This window comes from Dasypus novemcinctus, chromosome 2, assembly GCF_030445035.2.
Source record: "Dasypus novemcinctus isolate mDasNov1 chromosome 2, mDasNov1.1.hap2, whole genome shotgun sequence".
Classification (NCBI taxonomy): Eukaryota; Metazoa; Chordata; class Mammalia; order Cingulata; family Dasypodidae; genus Dasypus; species Dasypus novemcinctus.
In genome coordinates, this window is record NC_080674.1 from 78,573,450 (window position 1) to 78,593,075 (window position 19,626).

A 19,626-nucleotide genomic window follows, 5' to 3' on the forward strand; every position below is an offset into this window, starting at 1 on the left:
CTCCTAGAAACACAAAAACTACCTACACTGACTCAAGAAGAAATAGGAAGATATCAACAAACCAACAGCTAGTAAAGAGATTGACTCAGTATTCAAAAACCAGGGAACAAAGAAAAGCCCAGAACCAGATGGCTTCACAAGGGAATTTTACCAAACATTCCAAGAAGAATTAACACCTGTCCTACCAAAGTCTTCCAAAAAACTGAAGAAGAGTGAACACTCCCTAACTCATTCTATGAAGGCAACACCACTCTCATTCCAAAGCCACATAAAGATACCACTGGAAAACTACAGCCCAATATATCTTATGAATATAGATGCAAAATCCTTAACAAAATACTAGCAAATCACATCAAAGAGCACATTAAAAGAATTACACACGCAAACAAAAATTATATACCATGATCAGATGGGATTCATCCCAGTTATGAAAGGGTGGCTCAATATAAGAAAACCAAGATACGTAATACACTACATTAAAAGAACAAAGGGAAAAAAAATATGTGATCATTTCCACTGATAAAACAGTCATTTGACAAAATCTAGTACCCCCTTTTTTTATAAAAACACTTAGAAAACTAAGAATAGCAAGAAATTTCTTCAATATTAAATGGAGCATCTAGGAAATCCCACAACTAACATCATACTCAATAGTGAAAGATTGAAAGCTTTCTCTGTAAGGTCAGGAACAAGATAAGGATGTCAGTGGTCACCACTGCTATTTAACACTGTACTGTAAACTCTAGCTCAAACAATTAGACAACAGAAAAAAAAAAAAGGCATCCGAATTACAACAGAAGAAATAAAACGTTCCCTATTTGCAGATGACATATACAGAAAATCCAGAAAAATCCACAATAAAGCTATTGGAATTAACAAATGAATTTAGCAAAGTAGTGTAGTACAAGATCAACAACCAAAACATCAGCAGTGTTTTTATACACTAGTAATGAACACTCTTAAGAAGCAGAGAGAGGGAAAAAAGGTGTAATATAGGGGCATTTTTTGGGACTTGGGAATTGTCCTGAATGACACTGCAATAGCAGATATAGGCCATTAAAATCTTTCCATAACCTACAGAATTAGGTGGGAGAGAGTGTAAACTACAAGGTAACCTTTAATCCACACCTAGTGGCAATGCTCCAAAATGTGTTCATTTTGTGTATGTCACTAATGAAGGATGTTGTTAATATGGGAAAACGTGGGTGGTGTGAAGAGCAGGGTACATGGGAATTCCCTATTTTTTATGTGACATTTGCATAATTTACCTTTTTTAAAAAAAGAAAATAGTGAATATTTGAATATAATGAACAAACAACATCATTTGAAATCAAGAACAAAACTCCATTTACAATAGCCACTAAAAGAATCAATTATTTGGGGGAAAAATCTAACCAAAGATGTAAAGAATCTGTACACAGAAAACTACAAGACATTGCAAAAGGAGATCAAAGACGACCTAAATAAATGGAAAGACATTCTGTGTTCATGGATTAGAAGACTAAATATTAAGATGTCAATTCTACCCAAAGCAAATTACAGAAGCAACACAATCCCAATTAATATTCTAATATGCTTCTTTGCAGAAATAGAAATGTCCATCATCAAATTTATATGGAACAGTAAGGGGCCCCAAATAACCAAAGACATCTCAAAAAAGAACAAAGTTGGCTGACTCACATTTCCTAATCTTAAAACTTATTACACAGTAATCAGAACAGCATGGTACTGGCACAAGGTCAGACATACAGACTGAACCGAGAGCTCAGAAATTAACTCTCACATTAGTGGCTAACTGGTTTTCAACAAGAGTACTAAGTCCAATCAATGGAGAATGAAGAGTCTCTTCAACAAATGGTGTGGAAAAAACTGGATGTCCATAAGGAAAAGAATGAAGGTAGACCCCTACCTCCCTCACACAGTATGCAAAGCTCAACTCAAAACAGATCATAGATGTAATATCAGAACAAGAACTAAAAAAACTCCTAGATGGGGCTCAGTGGTTGAGTGCCTGCTTCCCATGTATCCCCAGTACCTCCTAAATAAAATAAAAATAATTGAAAACTCCTAGATGAAAACATAGGAAATCACCTTCAAGATCTTGCGTTAGGAAATGGTTTCTCAGGCTTTATTTACACCCAAAACACAAGCAACAAAAGAAAAAATGGATAAATGGGATCTCACCAAAATTTACGCATTTTGTGCCTCAGAAGTGTCTATTATAAAAGTAAAATAACAACCTACACAATGAGAGAAAATATTTGTAAACCACATATCTGATAAGGGCTTAATATCCAGAGTATATTTAAAAATCCTACAACCCAACAACTAAAAGACATTCTTTTAAAAAATGGGTAAAAGGTTTAAAAAGACACTTCTCCAAAGAAGATACACAAATGGCCAAATAGCACATGAAAAGATGCTCAACATCACTAGACACCAGGGAAATGCAAATCAAATCCACAATGAAATGCCATTTCACACCCACTAGGATGGATACTATTAAAAAAAAAAACCAAAACATAAAATAACAAGTGTCGGAAAGGATGCAAAGAAATAGGAACATTGATTCATTGCTGATGGCAGTGTAAAATGATATAGCCACTACAGAAAACTGTTTGGCAGTTCCTAAGAAAGTATAAAATTACCATATGAGCTGGCAATCCCACTTCTAGATATATACCTAAAAAATCGAAAGCAGGATCTTGAACAGTTATACCAATGTTCATTGCAGCTTTGTTCACAATTGTCAAAAAAAATGGAAGCCACCCAAATGTCTGTCAACCAATGAATGGATAGTGTGGTATATGCATACAATGGAATAATATTCAGCCGTAAAAAGGGATGAAGTTCTGATACATGCAACAATGAGGATGAATCTCGAAGATATCATGTTGATTGAAATAGGACAAATATTGTACGACCTCAATGATATGAAATAATTAGTATAAGCAAACTCACAAAGTCAGAAAATCTAGAATACATTACAAGAGGACTGGGTAGGGGTTAGGGAATGAGGAGTTAAAGCTTATATTGTACAGAATTTCTATATGGGTTGATTTTTAAAGGCTTGGTAATGAATGGTGGTGATGATAGTACAATATCGTGAACATTATTAACAGCACTGAATTACAAATGTGAAAATTTTTTAAAAGGGGAATTATATATATATATAACTAGAATATATATATATAAATAGAAATATATATATATAAAACTAGAATAGAAAATATTTAAAAACATTGACCTATACAACACTAAGATTTTCTGTACTTTTGGTGTCTTATTAATTAATATACCTAACCAAATCATGAAGATTTACCTCCAAGTTCTCTTCTAAAAGTTTTATCATTTCAGCTCTTACATTCAGATCTTTATCCATTTTGAGTTAATTCTTTTGCTATGTGGAAAGCCAGTTTTCCAATTACTATTTGTTGAAAAGACCATTCTTCCCTCCACTGATTGGTTTTGGTAGCCATGTTAAACCAATTGACTGAAAATGTGAGGGTTCATTTCTGGACTCTCAATTCTTTTATTGGTCTATACATCTCTTCTTATGCCAGGACCACAGTCTTGATTATTGCAGATTTGTATTAAGTTTTGAAATTGGAAAGTGTGAGTCTACTAACTGTTCTTCTTTTACAAGATTGTTTTGACTATTCTGGGTCCCTTGCATTTCCATATGAGTTTTAGGATCAGCTGGTCAATTTCTATAAAGAAGCCAGGTAGGATTTTGATAGGGACTGAGTTCAATCTATAGAAAAATTTGGGTAGTATTAGAATTTTAACATTAAATCTTCTGGTCCATGAATATGGGACAGCTTTCCATTTATTTGGATTTTACTTTTGCTCAACAATGGTTTATAGCTTTCAGTATACAACAGTTAACACTGATTTTTTTTTTATTGTGGTGCCATATGTAACATAAAATTTTCCATTTTAGCGACTTAACTACAATTCATTGGAATCAATTTACATTTAAAATGTTGCTTAGCATTTTAAAAAATTTATTTCTAAGTATTTTATTCTTTTGGATGCTACTATACATGGAACTTTTTTCTTAATTTCAGTTTTGGAGTGTTTATTGTTAGTGTACAGTAAAACAATTGATTTTTGTACCTTCATCTTGTATCATGAAACCTTGCTAAATTCATTTAAAAGTTTAATAGTTTTGCTGCAGATTTAGTATTTCCCACAAATAAGATCATGTCATCTGAGAACAGACATAGTTTTACTTCTTCTATTCCAACTTGGATGCCTTTTATTTCTTTTTCTTGCCTAAATGCCTAGTTAAAGCCTCTGGACAAATATGAATTGAAGAGCTGAGAAAAAAAATCTGTCTTATTCCTTATCTTAAGGAGAAAATATTCATAAGTCTTTCAACAATAAGTATGATATTAGCTGTGGATTTTTCATGGATGCACATATTAGGCTGAGGAAGTTATCATCTATTCCTAGTTTGTTGAGTGTTTTTACCATGAAAGTGTTTTGGAGTTTGTCAAATGCTTTTTTCTGCATCTATACAAATAAACACATTATTTTATTCTTTATTCTATTAATGTGGTATATTAGATTGATCTTTCTTTCTATTTATTTATTTATTTATTTATTCATTCATTCATTCATTCATTCATTCATTCATTCATCTATCTCCCCTTCCCCCCTCACCCTGGTTGTCTGTTCTCTGTGTCTATTTTGCTGTGTCTTCTTTGTCCGCTTCTGTTGTTGTCAGTGGCACGGGAACCTGTATTTCTTTTTGTTGCGTCATCTTGTTGTGTCAGCTCTCCGTGTCTGCAGCGCCATTCCTGGGCAGGCTGCACTTTCTTTCGCGCTAGGGGGCTCTCCTTATGGGGCGCACTCCTTGCACATGGGGCTGCCTTACGTGGGGGACACCCCTGCGTGGCACGGCACTCCTTGCGCGTATCAGCACTGCACATGGGCCAGCTCCACACGGGTCAAGGCAGCCGGGGGTTTGAACCGCGGACCTCCCATGTGGCAGACAGATACCCTAACCACTGGGCCAACTCTGCCGCCTAGATTGATTTTTCAAATGTTAAATCAAACTTGCATTCTTGGGAGAAATCTCACTTGGTCACAGAATACAATCCTTTTGATATATTGGATTTGCTTTGTTAGTATGTTGTTGAAGATAACATTGTTTTTTGTTACTTAATGTTTTATCATTAGCATTTTCCAAACTAAATATTATTCTAAAATACCATTTTTAGCACACGTATCTACCACAATGTAACTATTTCCCTGTAAGACATTTAGTATACTGCCAAATATCCATTTACAAAAGTATATTTGTAATATATATTTGTTCATAAATCTCTGCCCAAGTTTCTAATTTTTCCTTAAAAGAGTTTTGTAGATGGAAAAACACTACATCAATGCATATAATCATTTTTTTAAAAGACTCATACACAATGCCAAACTGACTTCTAGGACAATCAAACCAATTTATATTCTCAACAGCAATACAAATGCCAATTTCGCCATCTCCTTGCTAATATCAAACCTTATAAAAACTTTTACCAATTTGAAAAATAAATAATAGGATTTCTTACATTTATTAGTTAGTTGAATTTCTTTAATAAACTACCTGTTCAAAAGCCACTGAATTTTAAGTCTGAACTAAAGTTGAAGTGCAATGCTATTTTTAATAATTTTTATGTGAAAGAGGATAATAGCAGGAGTAAATAAATATAATTGTCTAGATGATTAGCATTAAAGTAAAACTCCTTTTAAAAAAATACTTTCACCATACTGGAATATGACACTTTTTATTGACCAGTTTCTTAATCAGTTCAAGAAATAGTTTATCAAACTAATTCCCCCCAAAAAACACTAAATTTTTTTCTCTTTTCCCCTTCCTTCAACTCCTGTAATTTCATTTGAAACCTAACAACATTAGTCAGTTTTTTAGATAGCAATAGCCTTTTTAAAGAAATTTAAAAGGGGGCACTTTTCAGATTACCTAAAATAGATATTTTAATTGTCAGTACCTTAAGGACTTTTTCAAAGATAGCTCATTGTGGGAAACGGACTTTGGCCCAGTGGTTAGGGCGTCCGTCTACCATATGGGAGGTCCGCGGTTCAAACCCCGGACCTCCTTCACCCGTGTGGAGCTGGCCATGCGCAGTGCTGATGCGCGCAAGGAGTGCCGTGCCACGCAAGGGTGTCCCCCGCGTGGGGGAGCCCCACGCGCAAGGAGTGCGCCCATGAGGAAAGCCGCCCAGCGTGAAAAGAAAGAGCAGCCTGCCCAGGAATGATGCCGCCCACACTTCCCATGCCGCTGACGACAACAGAAGCGGACAAAGAAACAAGATTCAGCAAATAGACACCAAGAACAGACAACCAGGGGAGGGGGGGGAATTAAATAAATAAATCTTTAAAAAAAAAAAAAAAAAAAAGATAGCTCATTGTTAAATTAGATATGACACGCATATAGCAAATGGTACTTTTTCCAAAAAAACTATACTAAATTAATATTTAGAATAGCATGTGGCATGAGATGACTATCAGAGATGCTGGCTTTTATGAAAAAAAAATGAAATGCCCTGACTACTGGAACACAGTGATTGTTTTTACATTTCAAAAAAACAAAACAAAACAAAAAAACAACGGTATTAGCTACAATATGAAATCAGCTATGTTTAAAGCAAATGAGGAAATATGGTCTCATCTTACTAGTATCTTTTCCCAAACTTACTGACATTGAAAAAGGGTGCCACTTCCTGAGAACATTTAAGATAATTTCTTCAGTAGGAATCAAAGTGACCAAGTCTTTTCCATGTTAGTTTCTCTAACATGCAGCAGAATTTTGTAATAAGTCCAAATTAATGTTTATAAAATGAATGAACCTAATAGTAGCAGCCAATTAGCCATATAAGAGTCTAGTTTTAGAACTAAGAAATTGGCATGTCTCCTCTTTATGATCTTAGAGAAGGCATGGGTTAAGGGAGCTATAATCATTCTGCAAGTAATATCTCTTCCTAGAATTACCTACTAAAAATATACCAGGTATACTATACCTTTTTCCATATCTTGCTATAGGGATTCACCCTCTGCCCTAATTTCAAATTCAAAAATTCTAACACTTAATACATATATAATTTTTTAAACCTGCAAAGCTAATTTAATCTAATTTATTGAACAATTTTTCTGAGGAAAAACTTAAAAAAACTATATAAAAAAACAACTACCATAAAAACTCTTATCTGCTTAAGCTTTTACCTTTACAGTGGACTGGAAGGATGATACTTTCTGAACTTGTCTGCCAGTATCACAATCCCATACCTGAATTGATGTTAAGAAATAATTTCTACACAGAATTTTAAAATCTTATTCTTTTAATTACCAATTAAATCTCAAAAGTTACACATTTAGTTAGAAATCTTTAAATAAAGCATAAAACATTTATTTCTACAAAAATTAACTCATGTAGTGACTCATCACTTTGGTAAAGGACACTACAATCTTAAAGAAGTTTGAGGTAAATTTTACTATCAAACTGTTTAGACATACCAACAGAATGGTCTGAGGTACTAAATCTAGACAGGCATTAAATATTCCAACTGTTTAAATTTTAAGGTTTATTTTCTAAAATTGTCTACCATAATCTGATAAACATCAAACATAACGTATTTACAATAAAAATTATTTATCACATCCATTAATATTTACTGAAAGTTCTCTGCCAGATGCATAGCTTGATTTACTACTGCTGTCCTGATCCAATGAAGACAGTAATAGTGTATTTCTATTACCAGTATACTTAAAATAGAGGACCTCTCATGAAATACCCAAGGATTGCCTGCTTAAGGAGAATAATGATTTTCAAAATGTTTTACATAATTTACTACGGTAAAAAATACATTTTACATCATGTCTCAAAACATATTTACATATACATACATATACATGTGTATGCATGCTTTAAAAACTGAAATTAATTTCATAAACTAATCTTATCAGGTTCAATGCCTTCTGTTATTTTCCATTATATTTTAGTTTTTTTAATTCTAAAAGCTTTATTGAAATATTTACATACCATAAAGTTCACCCACTTAATGGTGCTTAGTATATTTACAGAGTTGTACAAACATCACCAAAACGAAATTTTAGAACATTTTCATTATCCCAAAAAGAAACCTAATATCTACTAACAGTTCCAAGCCATAGGCAATCACTAATCAACTTTCCATCTCTATAGATTCAGCAGGGCTATCTTTCAAAAATGCAAACCTAGGCACTTCACTTTCCTGCTTAAAAGGCTTCCAGAATTTCCCACAACTCTTAGGAAGGTGACCGAAACCCCATATCAGACAAAATCCCGCATATTTTGGCCCCAACTCACTTTTCCAGCATCTCAAGGCACTCTCTCCACTTTACCACTGTATATTCTACTACCAGCAACCTCCATTCAATTCCTTTAAGAGCTGCTGCCACATGTTTTACATAAGCTGTGCCCTATGACAGAATGTTCTTCCCTTCCTCGCTTCACCAATCTGACTTCTGCCCATCCTTCAGGTATCAGTTTAAATGTTACTTCATCATAGAAGTATCGTGTACTTCCCCTTAACGCTAATGTTCCAAGACTAAAGACCTGTCACCAAGTGGCCCCAGTTTTCTATCCAACTCCACCCCCAAAACCCAACGTTAAGCTTTCTGCCTACATCAAGTCGGCCTTCTTGCTGCTATACTGTGCTCTTCTCATGCATTTCATGATGAAGTGATATGGTATCAGGGAACTGGAGAGAATGTAGAAGAAACAAGATTGACTGTGACTGATAACTACTGAAGCTGTATATGAATACCTAGGGATAAATTATACTTTGTACTTTTGTATAAATTTCCAAATTAAGTTATGAAAACAACAAACAGGTTTATTTCATTCCAATGAGCTTTTTGGGAACACAGGTTGTGTCTTATTCATTTCTTTATTCTTAGGGCTTAGCCCTATGGGTATTGAACTGAAACACTCCCTCACATTCACCTTTTCTCACGCTGTTTGCCCTGTGCCTTCTCTTTTCCAACCCTAGTAAAGCTCAGCTCAGTCCATTTTGCTTTTCTTTGAATATCACTTATATGTATGTCTTCTGATTAAAATAATAGTGTTCATTGTAGAAAGAAAATCATTATCACTTTAGTGCTTCTTTTTTTGTATTTATAAATAAATGTGATAATCTGTGCATTTGTAGTTGTAAAATTAGACTCATACTGCATAGATTACTTTGTATCCTGTGTTTTCACTTTAAAGGATGAACATTTCATGTATCAAATATTCTACAAAAATATTTTTGTGGCCTAGCTACTACTCCATAGTTTGGGTATTCCTTAATTTATTAGACATATATGTTGCATCCCATTTTTCCCTATTAGAGATACTACTGTGATGAAAATTTATGGAACTAACACTTTCTAAAAATTTCTGCTTAGTTCTTAAGGCTATATTAGTTCTTTGACATATGCAGAATCAAAGGATATGGGCATATTATGGTCCTTTATATCTAATACCTAATAGCTTTTCCTTACTTTATCAGCCCTTGTAGATCATTCCTTACTCTAAGATTGTATAGCACTTGGCATAGACCACAAAAGCCAGCAGATGACTTTTTTAAATATTTAGATTTTTGTGAAAATAAGATAATATATGTAACACACTAAGCAAACTGCTAGAACATAAAAAGTGTTCCTTACAATTGAACAATGTTTTCTGCCATAATTTACCAAAATATGAGTATTATCTCACAGCCTTTTCACTTATTAACCTTTTTGAAAGCTGAATGTTTGATACTCAGTAACCTGGGCTCTTAAGGCAATTACTTGACAAAAAATTTATATTCTACCTTCAGTATTTAATTGAGGAAATTAGTTAATAAATATGGCCCAAGAAGGGAAGATTTAGAAATCATCTGGGTAAAAGGAACTGCCAACTAAGCAGCCTGAATTTTTTTAACTAGAAAAGGCATTTGGCAAAAGAAATTACTCTATTAGTAGCTATTCACCTCTGTATTATAACAATAACTTTAATAATCACTTGTAAATATTACTTCTATAGCATCTAGAAATGGGTTCATAAAAATAAAGTATATTATTTATATAGTTAACTATAAATTTATATTTATTTTATATAGTTTATATTTTTATTTAAAGTTATATTAAATATAAATTATATTAAATAAAAGTACATATTTTAAATTCTATTTGGTAGAGATTATAGTGATACTAAATAAAACAAAAACAAAAGAGCTTTAGTCCATGAAATACTATGCTGCAACTGAACAGGAGTAATAAAGCTACTGGACTTAAAACATCTGAGTTGAAGTTTATGCCCTTGTTTGTGTTATACTATAATCGCCACAAAATATATTAGTGTATCCCCATTCAAACCTTTTTGTGAATTTTTTTCATCTATAGGAAATCTGCCTAAAAACCACTTTAGCTGATTAATTCATTTAAAGTGTGTCATAAATTGGTTCTACGAAACCCTAAAAACACTACTCTTGGACTTCAAAACTTACTTCACTAATGCTTGAAACTATTTAAACAGAATTTTCAGACAAAGACTTTGAAAACTAATCCCTGATAACCTTTAAAAAGAAAAGGACAGTAATGAAAGAGACAGTAATCCATAGCAATTGGCTATGCATTTCACAAATTTAATTCGTCATGTAGATATTAAAGGGATGAATTTGTTTACAGGAGATATGTTATGAAGGCAGTATTATATAGTGGTTCAGTACACCAACTGCAATCTAACTGCTTGTTTGCTCTTCCAAATTAACCTCTCTGTGCCTCTATTTTCTCATCTGTAAATGGAAAAAATAAAAATACCTCTTAAAAGGATATTTTAAGGATTAAATGGGTTAATGCATATAAAACACTTAGAACAATGCCTGGCATATATAAGCACTTTATAAAACTTTGTTTCTGTTGTTATATTTTAAATTTTTACCTGAAATTATGGGGAAAGGTAATTCACTTGTTAAAAAGTATTTTTAAATACTGAATATTAAGCACTAAACAGACGGTTTTCTGTTCACTTTTCTGCCAGACTCAGATGCTGAAGGTTCTTATGAGTTAGGACCATTAAGTCTCTTAAGCTCTACAATGAAAAGGGAAAAAAATGAGTTCTTTTCCAGTCCAAATCATTTATCTTTGTTTTTCTAAATTGAAAAGCAGATTGAGATGATAAAATAAGTACTTTTAAGCCTATTTCCTTCCATTTTACACAATTTTATATAATAGTAACTCTGGAAAGAAAGCTTTAGTCATGGGGCTCCTTCCTATCAGTAACAAGCCTTAACATGCTATTTATATCTACCCTTCTCCAGATACCTAATACTTTTAAGAAATGTATTATGATAGCTAGAAGAAAAAATATTTTTGCTAAACAGAAATGTACAGACAGGCCTGTAGCAGTTTGATATGGTAATGAATTCCAAAAATAGATACTGGATTATGCTCATAATCTGGTCTGTACTGGGGCATGATTAAGTTAGGATTAGGGATTTGATTGGGCCATGTCATTGGGGCGCTGAGTCCCCACTCCTTGGTGGGTGGGGACTCACAGATAAAAGGCAAGGCAAAGGACTGAACTGAGGGTTTCTTATGTTGGAATTCTGATGTTGGAGTTTGATGCTGAAATCTTAAGCTGGAGCCCCAGGAAGTCAGCATGCAGAGGAAAGAGAAGCAAGCCCAGGAAGAGAGGACCTGGGCCAGGAGAAGAACACAGAGGAACAGAGATAGCTCCTTAGACAAGGCAGAAACCCCAGGAAGAGAGACAGAGCCATTCACCTGATAGTCTACAGCTGGCCTTGTGGAGAGAGGCAAAGTCTAGAGAGCCTCAGTCTACAGTTGACCTTGTGGCGGAAACAGAGGAGCTGAGCCTAGAGGAACCCAGGAAGCCTGAACCCTCACAGATGTCAGCAGCCACCTTGCTCCAACATGTGAAAATAGACTTTGGTGAGGGAAGTAACTTATGCTTTATGGCTTGGTAACTGTAAGCTCCTACCCCAAATAAATACCCTTTATGAAAACCAACCAATCTCTGGTATTTTGCATCAGCACCCCTTTGGCTGACTAAAACAAGGCCCCAAGAATCTACTGACTAATAATGTATTTAGCTACTTCACTTTCTTCCAGATTTAAGGATATAATAACTGTTCTGTCAGCAGAGGAGGTCAAGATCAGTTGATGTTTTTCTTCACAAGATTCCAAGGAAGGCAATGTAATAATGGCTGTTATCTTTTGAGTGTGTCCACTGAGTTCTCGAAGTTTTTCTCCCGTCTGAAATACCAATAAAAATGTTAATAGGCTCATATTTCATAACTCAAGTAAACCTGAATGACAACACTAAGAATCAGCATATCAAAAACAGAAAATACATACTTTTGAAATAATTTATTCAAAACTTATAATTTAACTTTAAGCAATCAAATAGAATCAAAATAACTGCTGAAAGAACAGCTATAACCAACTTTAATTATTTTCTAGTATAAGACATTAATTTTTACTATAATTTTATTTTTAAAAAGTAAATGAATATTCTTTACATATAGTTTTAAGAAAAAAATTGTTTAAATTAAATATAAACTAAGAAAAAAACAGGGAGTCCTCATCATCCAAGTATTTGCTAAATGTGCAGAGGTAGTTATGAGACTGTGGAAGGAAATAAAAGTCAACATAATAAAAAAATGTTTCTCCACTAATATATTCAGCACTCACGAAGTTAGTCTCCACACCAACTCTATCTACGTCACACCAATGTGTTGATTCATCTGTCTCTCACAAACATATGAAAACACAATGTAAATATAAAATGCAAATCTTTTAAAGGTTGCAAGATTTCATGAAAGTGATGAATGTAATGTTAAGGAGCTGATTTAATCATAATCAGAGCCACTGGCAAATGAGGACCTAGCAGAGTCAGACCAGACGATAATCTAAAACAAGGATGTAAGAAAGATAATAATTTAAGCATCAGAAGGTCAGGAAAAGAGGCCCTGAGGAAATCTGGTGAAGCCTTAAATATTTTTATAAAACTAAGTTTATTATTACATTGCTACTTCAAGCCAAACATGAGAAGATGGTTACATTACGCTATCATACAGTTTTGAAAGAAAAGTCCCCCACAAAAAATCAGTTCTTGATTCATTTTAATAATCAGTGTGTAATTGTTCAATAAAATTAAAATTTTTATTTTCATAATTTAGCATTTTGTTTCTCAAGGAAAAAAAAAACTTTAAAAAGTTCCCTCTGTAATGAAATATTGGTCCCCATTTTAAGTGGATTCAGCATAAGTAACCCTTTTTAAGTATTAATTAGTTTCAAATAATGATATAGACATACAGATATAACCCCTGGATAGTATAGGTCTTGATTACACAATTGCCTGAGAATCAATACACACCTGGGCATTCCACACAACTACAATTCCATCATCACCAGCAGATGCAAATCTGGTTAGAGAGAAAAGGTCAAGAAAAAAATCACAAGTGACACTTAATTGCTCAGATTACAAAGAACTATCAGACCTTATTAATATTTTTGACTTACTGCTATTAATGCAACTTAAATTCTTTAAATCAACACATTTATAGAATTACTTTCTAGGTTCGGGGCCAGGTAAACAAAACAGTGACAGGGTTACAATGAATAAACTGCTAATAATGTAAAATTGAGCAAGATATATAACCATATGATCTTTTTAGGCCTTCCTCGCATTAAAATTCTTTGATTTTTAAGAAACCCCTGACTAAAGTGATATGCAACCTTGCTGAGAAGCAGCTTCACTGATAGAATATTCCAAAAATAGAATGGAGGAATCATGTCCTTAGATGAATTCATTATATTTATTATTTTCTCTTTAAAGATATTTTAACTCCATTATTTAAAGCCAAGATGTCACCTTTCCTTATTTTGGATACTTGGTCTTTCCATGTAAATGCTGTTTTCTTGACTTGGAAGGTTGTTTTGGTTTTAATTTTAGTGAACATGTTTAAAATGAAAAGAGCTAAATAAAATTTGTTAAATGACATGGAAAAAGAGCTATGATGAACTCAGTTACAGCTTATTGTTCATCTTCACCTCCCATTCACAATAGATATAAAGCAATAATCTACATTCTGTAGAGGAGAAGATATATGTGGCACAAGCACAATCAAAAGAAATTCATTGACTAGGATTACAGGCATACCTAGGGAACATGTGGGTTTTGGTTCCAGACCACCACAATAAAGCAAACATAGTAATAAAGCAAGTTATGGGAATTTTTTGTTTCCCAGGGCATATAAAAGTTATGTTTAAGCTATACTGTAGTCTATTAAGTGTGCAACGGCATTATGTCTAAATAAACAATGTACATACATTCAATTTAAAAGTATTTTATTGTTAAAAAATGGTAACCATCATCTGGGCCTTCAGTGAGCTATAATCATTTTGCTGATGAACGGTCTTGCCTCGAGGTTGACGGGTGCCAACTGATGGTGCCAACTGATCATGGTGGTGCTTGCTGAAGATTGGGGTGGGTGGCTGTGGAAATTTTTAAAGACACAATGAAGTCTGCAACACTGTCTTTTCCTTTCATGAAAGATTTCTCTGGAGTACATGATGCTGTTTGATAGCATTTTATCCACAGTAGAACTTCTTTCAAAATTGGAGTCAATCCTCTCAAACACTGCTGCTGCTTTTATCAATTAAGGTTATACAAATCCATTGTTGTCACTTCAACAATGTTCACAATATCTCACCAGAAGCAGACTCCATCCCAAGAAACCACTTTCTTTGTTCATCTACAAGAAGCAACTCCTCATCCATTCAAGTTTTATCATGAGATTACAGAGATTCAGTCACATCTTCAGGCTCGACTTTTTTTTAAGGTCTATTTTATTTCTTTCTCCCTCCCCCCACTGTCTCTCCATTCACTGTGTGTTCTTCTGTGTCTGCTTGTATTCTCATTAGGCAGCTCCAGGTACTGATCCTGGGACCTTCCATGGTGGGAGAGAGGCAATTACTCTCTTGTGCCACCTCAACTCCCTGTTCCGCTACATCTTCTTATTTTCTCTTATCTGTGTCTCTTGTTGCATCATCCTGTCGCACCAGCTCTCCATGTTGACCGGCACTCCTGCGTAGGGTGGCTTTCCCACGCTGGGCGGCATTCCCACGCAGGGCAGCACTCTACGTGGGCCAACTTGCCCTCACAAAGAGGCCCTGGGCATCGAACCCTGGACCTCCTATATGGGAGATGGAAGCCCAACTGATGGAGCCACATCCGTTTCCCCAGGCTCCACTTCTAATGTTCATTCTCTTGCTAGTTCCATCACATCTGCAGTTTTCTCCAATGAAGTCATGAACCCCTCAAGTCATCTATGAGGGTTGGAATCAACTTTTTCCAAGCAAGCTCCTATTAATATTGATACTTTGACCTTCTCCCATGAATCACAAATATTCTTAATGGCATCTAGAATGGTGAATCATTTCCTGAAGGTTTTCAATTTACTTTGCCCAGATCCATCAGAGGAATCATTATCCATGGCAGCAACAGCCTTATGAAATGTATTTTTTAAATCATTAAGACTTAAAAGTTGAAATGACTTCTTGATCCACGGGCTGCAAAATGGATTTTGTGTTTGCAGGCATGAAAACAGCATTCACCTCATTGTACATCTCAATCAGAGTTCGCAGATGACCCAGTGCATTGTCAATGAGTAATAACATTTTGAATCTTTTTTTCCTAAGCAGAAGATCTCAACAGTGGGCTTAAAATACTCAGTAAACCATGCTGTACACAGATGTGCTATCATCCAGGTTTCATTGTTCCATTTATAGTATAGGCAGAGTAGATTTTGCATAATTCTTAAGGGTCCTAGGATTTTCAGAATGGTAAATGAGCACTGGTTTCAACATAAGGCATCAGCTACTTTAGCCTCTAATTAGTCAGCCCGTCCTTTGAAGCTTTAAAGCCAGGCATTGACTTCTCCTCTCTAGCTCTGAAAAGTCCTAGATGGCATCTTCTTCCAAAATAAGACTATTTCATCTACACTGAAAGTCTGTTGTTATAATGTAGCACTTTCATCAATTACCTTCACTAGACCTTCTGGTTAACTTGCTGCAGTGTCTACATCAATACTTGCTGCTTCACCTTATAGTTTTATGTTATGCAGACAGCTTCTTTCCTTAAAACTCATGAACCAACCTCTGTTAGTTCCACTGTTTCCTTCTGCAGCCTCTTTATCTCTCCCAGTCTTCAAAGAATTAAAGACAGTTAGGGCCTTGTTCTGGATTAGGCTTTGGCTTAAGAGAATGTTGTGGCTGATGTGATGATCTATACAGACCATTAAAGCTTTCTGCATATCAGCAATAGGCTGCTTTGTTTTCTTACTACCTGTATGTTCACTGGAGTAGCACTTTTAATTTCCTTCAAGAACTTTTCCTTTCCATTCACAACTTGGCTGTTTCATTCAAGAGGCTTAGCTTTAGGCCTATCTCAAAGCATTTGATGTGCTTTCCTCACTAACCTTAATCATGTCTAGCTTTTGATTTCAAGTGAGAAACATGTGATTCTACTTTCGTTTGAACACTTAGAGGCTATTGTAGGGTTATTAATTGGCCTAATTTCAATATTGTTGTATCTCAGGAAATAGGGAGGCCCAGAGGAGAGAGAGAAAGAGAAGGGAATGGCCATCTTACATGGGTACAGTTCATGGCACCCCAAAACAATTACAATAGTAACATCAAAGATCACTGATCAGGGAAGCAGACTTGGCCCAATGGATAGGGCATCCGCCTACCACGTGGGAGGTTGGTGGTTCAAACCCCAGGCCTCCTTGATCCGTGTGGAGCTGGCCCATGCACAGTGCTGATGTGCACAAGGAGTGCCGTGCCATGCAGGAGTGTCCCCCACATAGGAGAGCCCCACACGCAAGGAGTGCGCCCTATAAGGAGAGCTGCCCAGCACGAAAGAAAGTGCAGCTTGCCCAAGAACAGCGCCGCACACACGGAGAGCTGACACAACAAGATAATGCAATAAAAACAAACACAGACTCCAGGTGCCGCTGATAAGGATAGAAGTGGTCACAGAAGAACACACAGCGGATGGACAGAGAGAGCAGACAACTGGGGGGTGAGGGGAGAAATAAATTTTTAAAATTTTAAAAAAAGATCATCGATCGCAGATCACCATAACAGATATAATAATAATGAAAAGTTTGAAATATTGTGAGAATTACTAAAATGTTACACAGAGATACAAAGTGAGCACGTGCTATTGGAAAAATGGCACCTAAAGACTTGCTCAACACAGGATCACCACAAACACAATAAAAGGAGATATACCTATATTCATTATAATGACTGCATTATAATAAAATCGAGAAAATGCTATTCTCAAGCAGTGTCCCAACAGTAGTTCATAGGAATCACTTTGCAAGCATGTCAAGGAATTTGTTAATAATGAAGTGTACAAGTTTATAAATAATTTTTAATGTATTAAAATGTATTTAAATTTGTCCCCAAAATATCAATTTCATTCACATGAACTCAGGTTTGCTTTCCTGAATAGGGAAGAGATGGCATTATTAGAAAACTATTAACTGCACATAACTAGCCCCCTACAGTTAACAACTATTAGTGAATACTACTCTACTAACAGCCCCAGCATTTATAAATTTTCTTGTACTTTCCTACGAGATTGTTGGTGGGTTTCACAAAATCCAGGCATGCCTGCAATGTCTTTATTCAAGGAAACATGGTTGGTCACACATATATCACTGGGGGAAAAGTGGAGAAGTGACTGATAAACTAGGATGCAGAAATCACTTCGTTCCCAAGAGAGTATCTGTTCTAATGGATCTTAAATCCCTATATAAGATCCATAAAATCTTAATACTTCAGTCATGTAACACTTTAATACTCCAAACGGAGTTTTAAGTTCAAATTTCTCAAGCTCAGTTTCAAAGTCCCCTATTGCCTTTACTGGCCCTGACAATTTCTACCCTCATATTCAGTTTTCATTTCAAAACCCTTTGATTACATCTCCTTGTTTTAGAGCTAAGAAATCTAGAGCTAAGAGATCATCAAGAAAGTGGGTAACTGCTCAACTGTGGTATGAAAAAGTCTAGTCATAATTATTTAATATAAAACTATATATCTTTTTAATGGAAAGAACCTTTAACTTCTTATGTAGCTATTTAGACACTAGACAAGTATTAATAGTTACTTTTAAACCATGGCTAACATTTAAACATATTTCAAAATGTAATATATAAAAGATCTGAAGATTAAAAAGAAAATCATTTCAAAATTACAATATAATTTCTTATGGTTAATTACATATTGTGATGCTTTGAAGCTGTATGTAACCCAGAAAAGTATGTTCTTAAAATTAATCCATTCCTGTGGGTGAAGAACCATTGTAGGTAGGATCTTTGGTGAGTAGGATCTTAAGATGTGACCTATCTCATCCAGAGTGTGTCTTAATCCTCTTCCTGGAGTCTTTATAGGAGAATGAAATCCATACAAAGAAGAGAAAGTCATGGAAGCAAGAAGTTGGAAGCACAGAAACCAGGAAGAGAAGGGAGAGACAAGCAAATACCACCATTTGCCCTGCGATGTGACAGAAGAGTAAAGGATCCGTTGGCAGCCAGTCTTCAGGAAGAAGGTATCAACTTGATGATGCCTTGATTTGGACATTTTCATGGCATCAGAACTGTAAGCTTATAAGCTAATACATTCCCACTGTTAAAAGCCAACATACTTCTGGTATATTGCTTTCAGCAGCCTAGCAAATGAGAACACATAGATATTCTGAACCAGAATACTAAACAATGTCTTTAGTATCAAAAATAGCTGCTGGAAGGAAATATTTATTAGCTTATATTTTTGGTCCTATTGATTTCTTTTTATTTGTACAGTGATGGAGGAGGGTAGAACTCAAGATCTTAAGTTTTTCTTTGGTATAAAATATCACTTTCTATTGATTCTTGGGAGTCTTAATTGCTTTTCTCCCTTTCAGAAGTCCAGAAATTTAAAACACATACTTGTTTTCTAACCCTCATTTTTAACTTCTCTTTATTGTTTTATTGTGTCTGAATCTCTTGAGTTCACAGTGAGAGTTGAGAAATGAGACATAGAGCATTTCACTACAAACTTTAATTCAATCAATAGTGAACAAAAGTTAATTTAAACAATGCTCAAGAGTAACGTATGAAATCACTGCTCAGAAGTCAATTACACAATTGGTAGATTACTTGGGCCTTTCGGTTCTCTTATATTTTATTGTTGTCCTTTTTTCCCTCCATTTCAGTATTTATTACTATCTCCTCTAAAGAAGAAACATGCGGTTTTAAAATGCAAACCAGTATAGCACTTCCACTTATTAGCATCTCTCACAAAATAACTAAGAAGAAACTGAGATATTATTCATGAATCATCATTTTCCATCCTAATAAGATGGACAATTGAAAGCTAGCTGTACAATATCAGTTTAGAAAGATACAGTATAATTGCTGAAAAGAAGTAATGAATTATAAACAGGAGCAATTAAAATATCAATTATGTTTAAGCTATTCCAAGGAAGAAAGACTAGTGACTATATGACCATAAAATTACATATACTAT

The 19,626-nt window shown here is 34.8% G+C and overlaps 1 protein-coding gene across 2 annotated transcripts in view; it reads right to left on the bottom strand.

Moving 5' to 3' along the window:
- The window catches only part of WDR41 (WD repeat domain 41), a 72,582-nt gene that overhangs the window by 27,548 nt on the left and 25,408 nt on the right, over positions 1-19,626 (bottom strand). For both annotated transcript variants that reach the window (XM_004463469.4, XM_071208676.1), the window contains exons 3-5: positions 13,421-13,469; positions 12,166-12,297; positions 7,240-7,302 (exon numbers count right to left, since the gene is read on the bottom strand). In XM_004463469.4, coding sequence (XP_004463526.1) covers positions 7,240-7,302; positions 12,166-12,297; positions 13,421-13,469 — 244 coding nt within the window. The remainder of the gene's footprint in view (positions 1-7,239; positions 7,303-12,165; positions 12,298-13,420; positions 13,470-19,626) is intronic.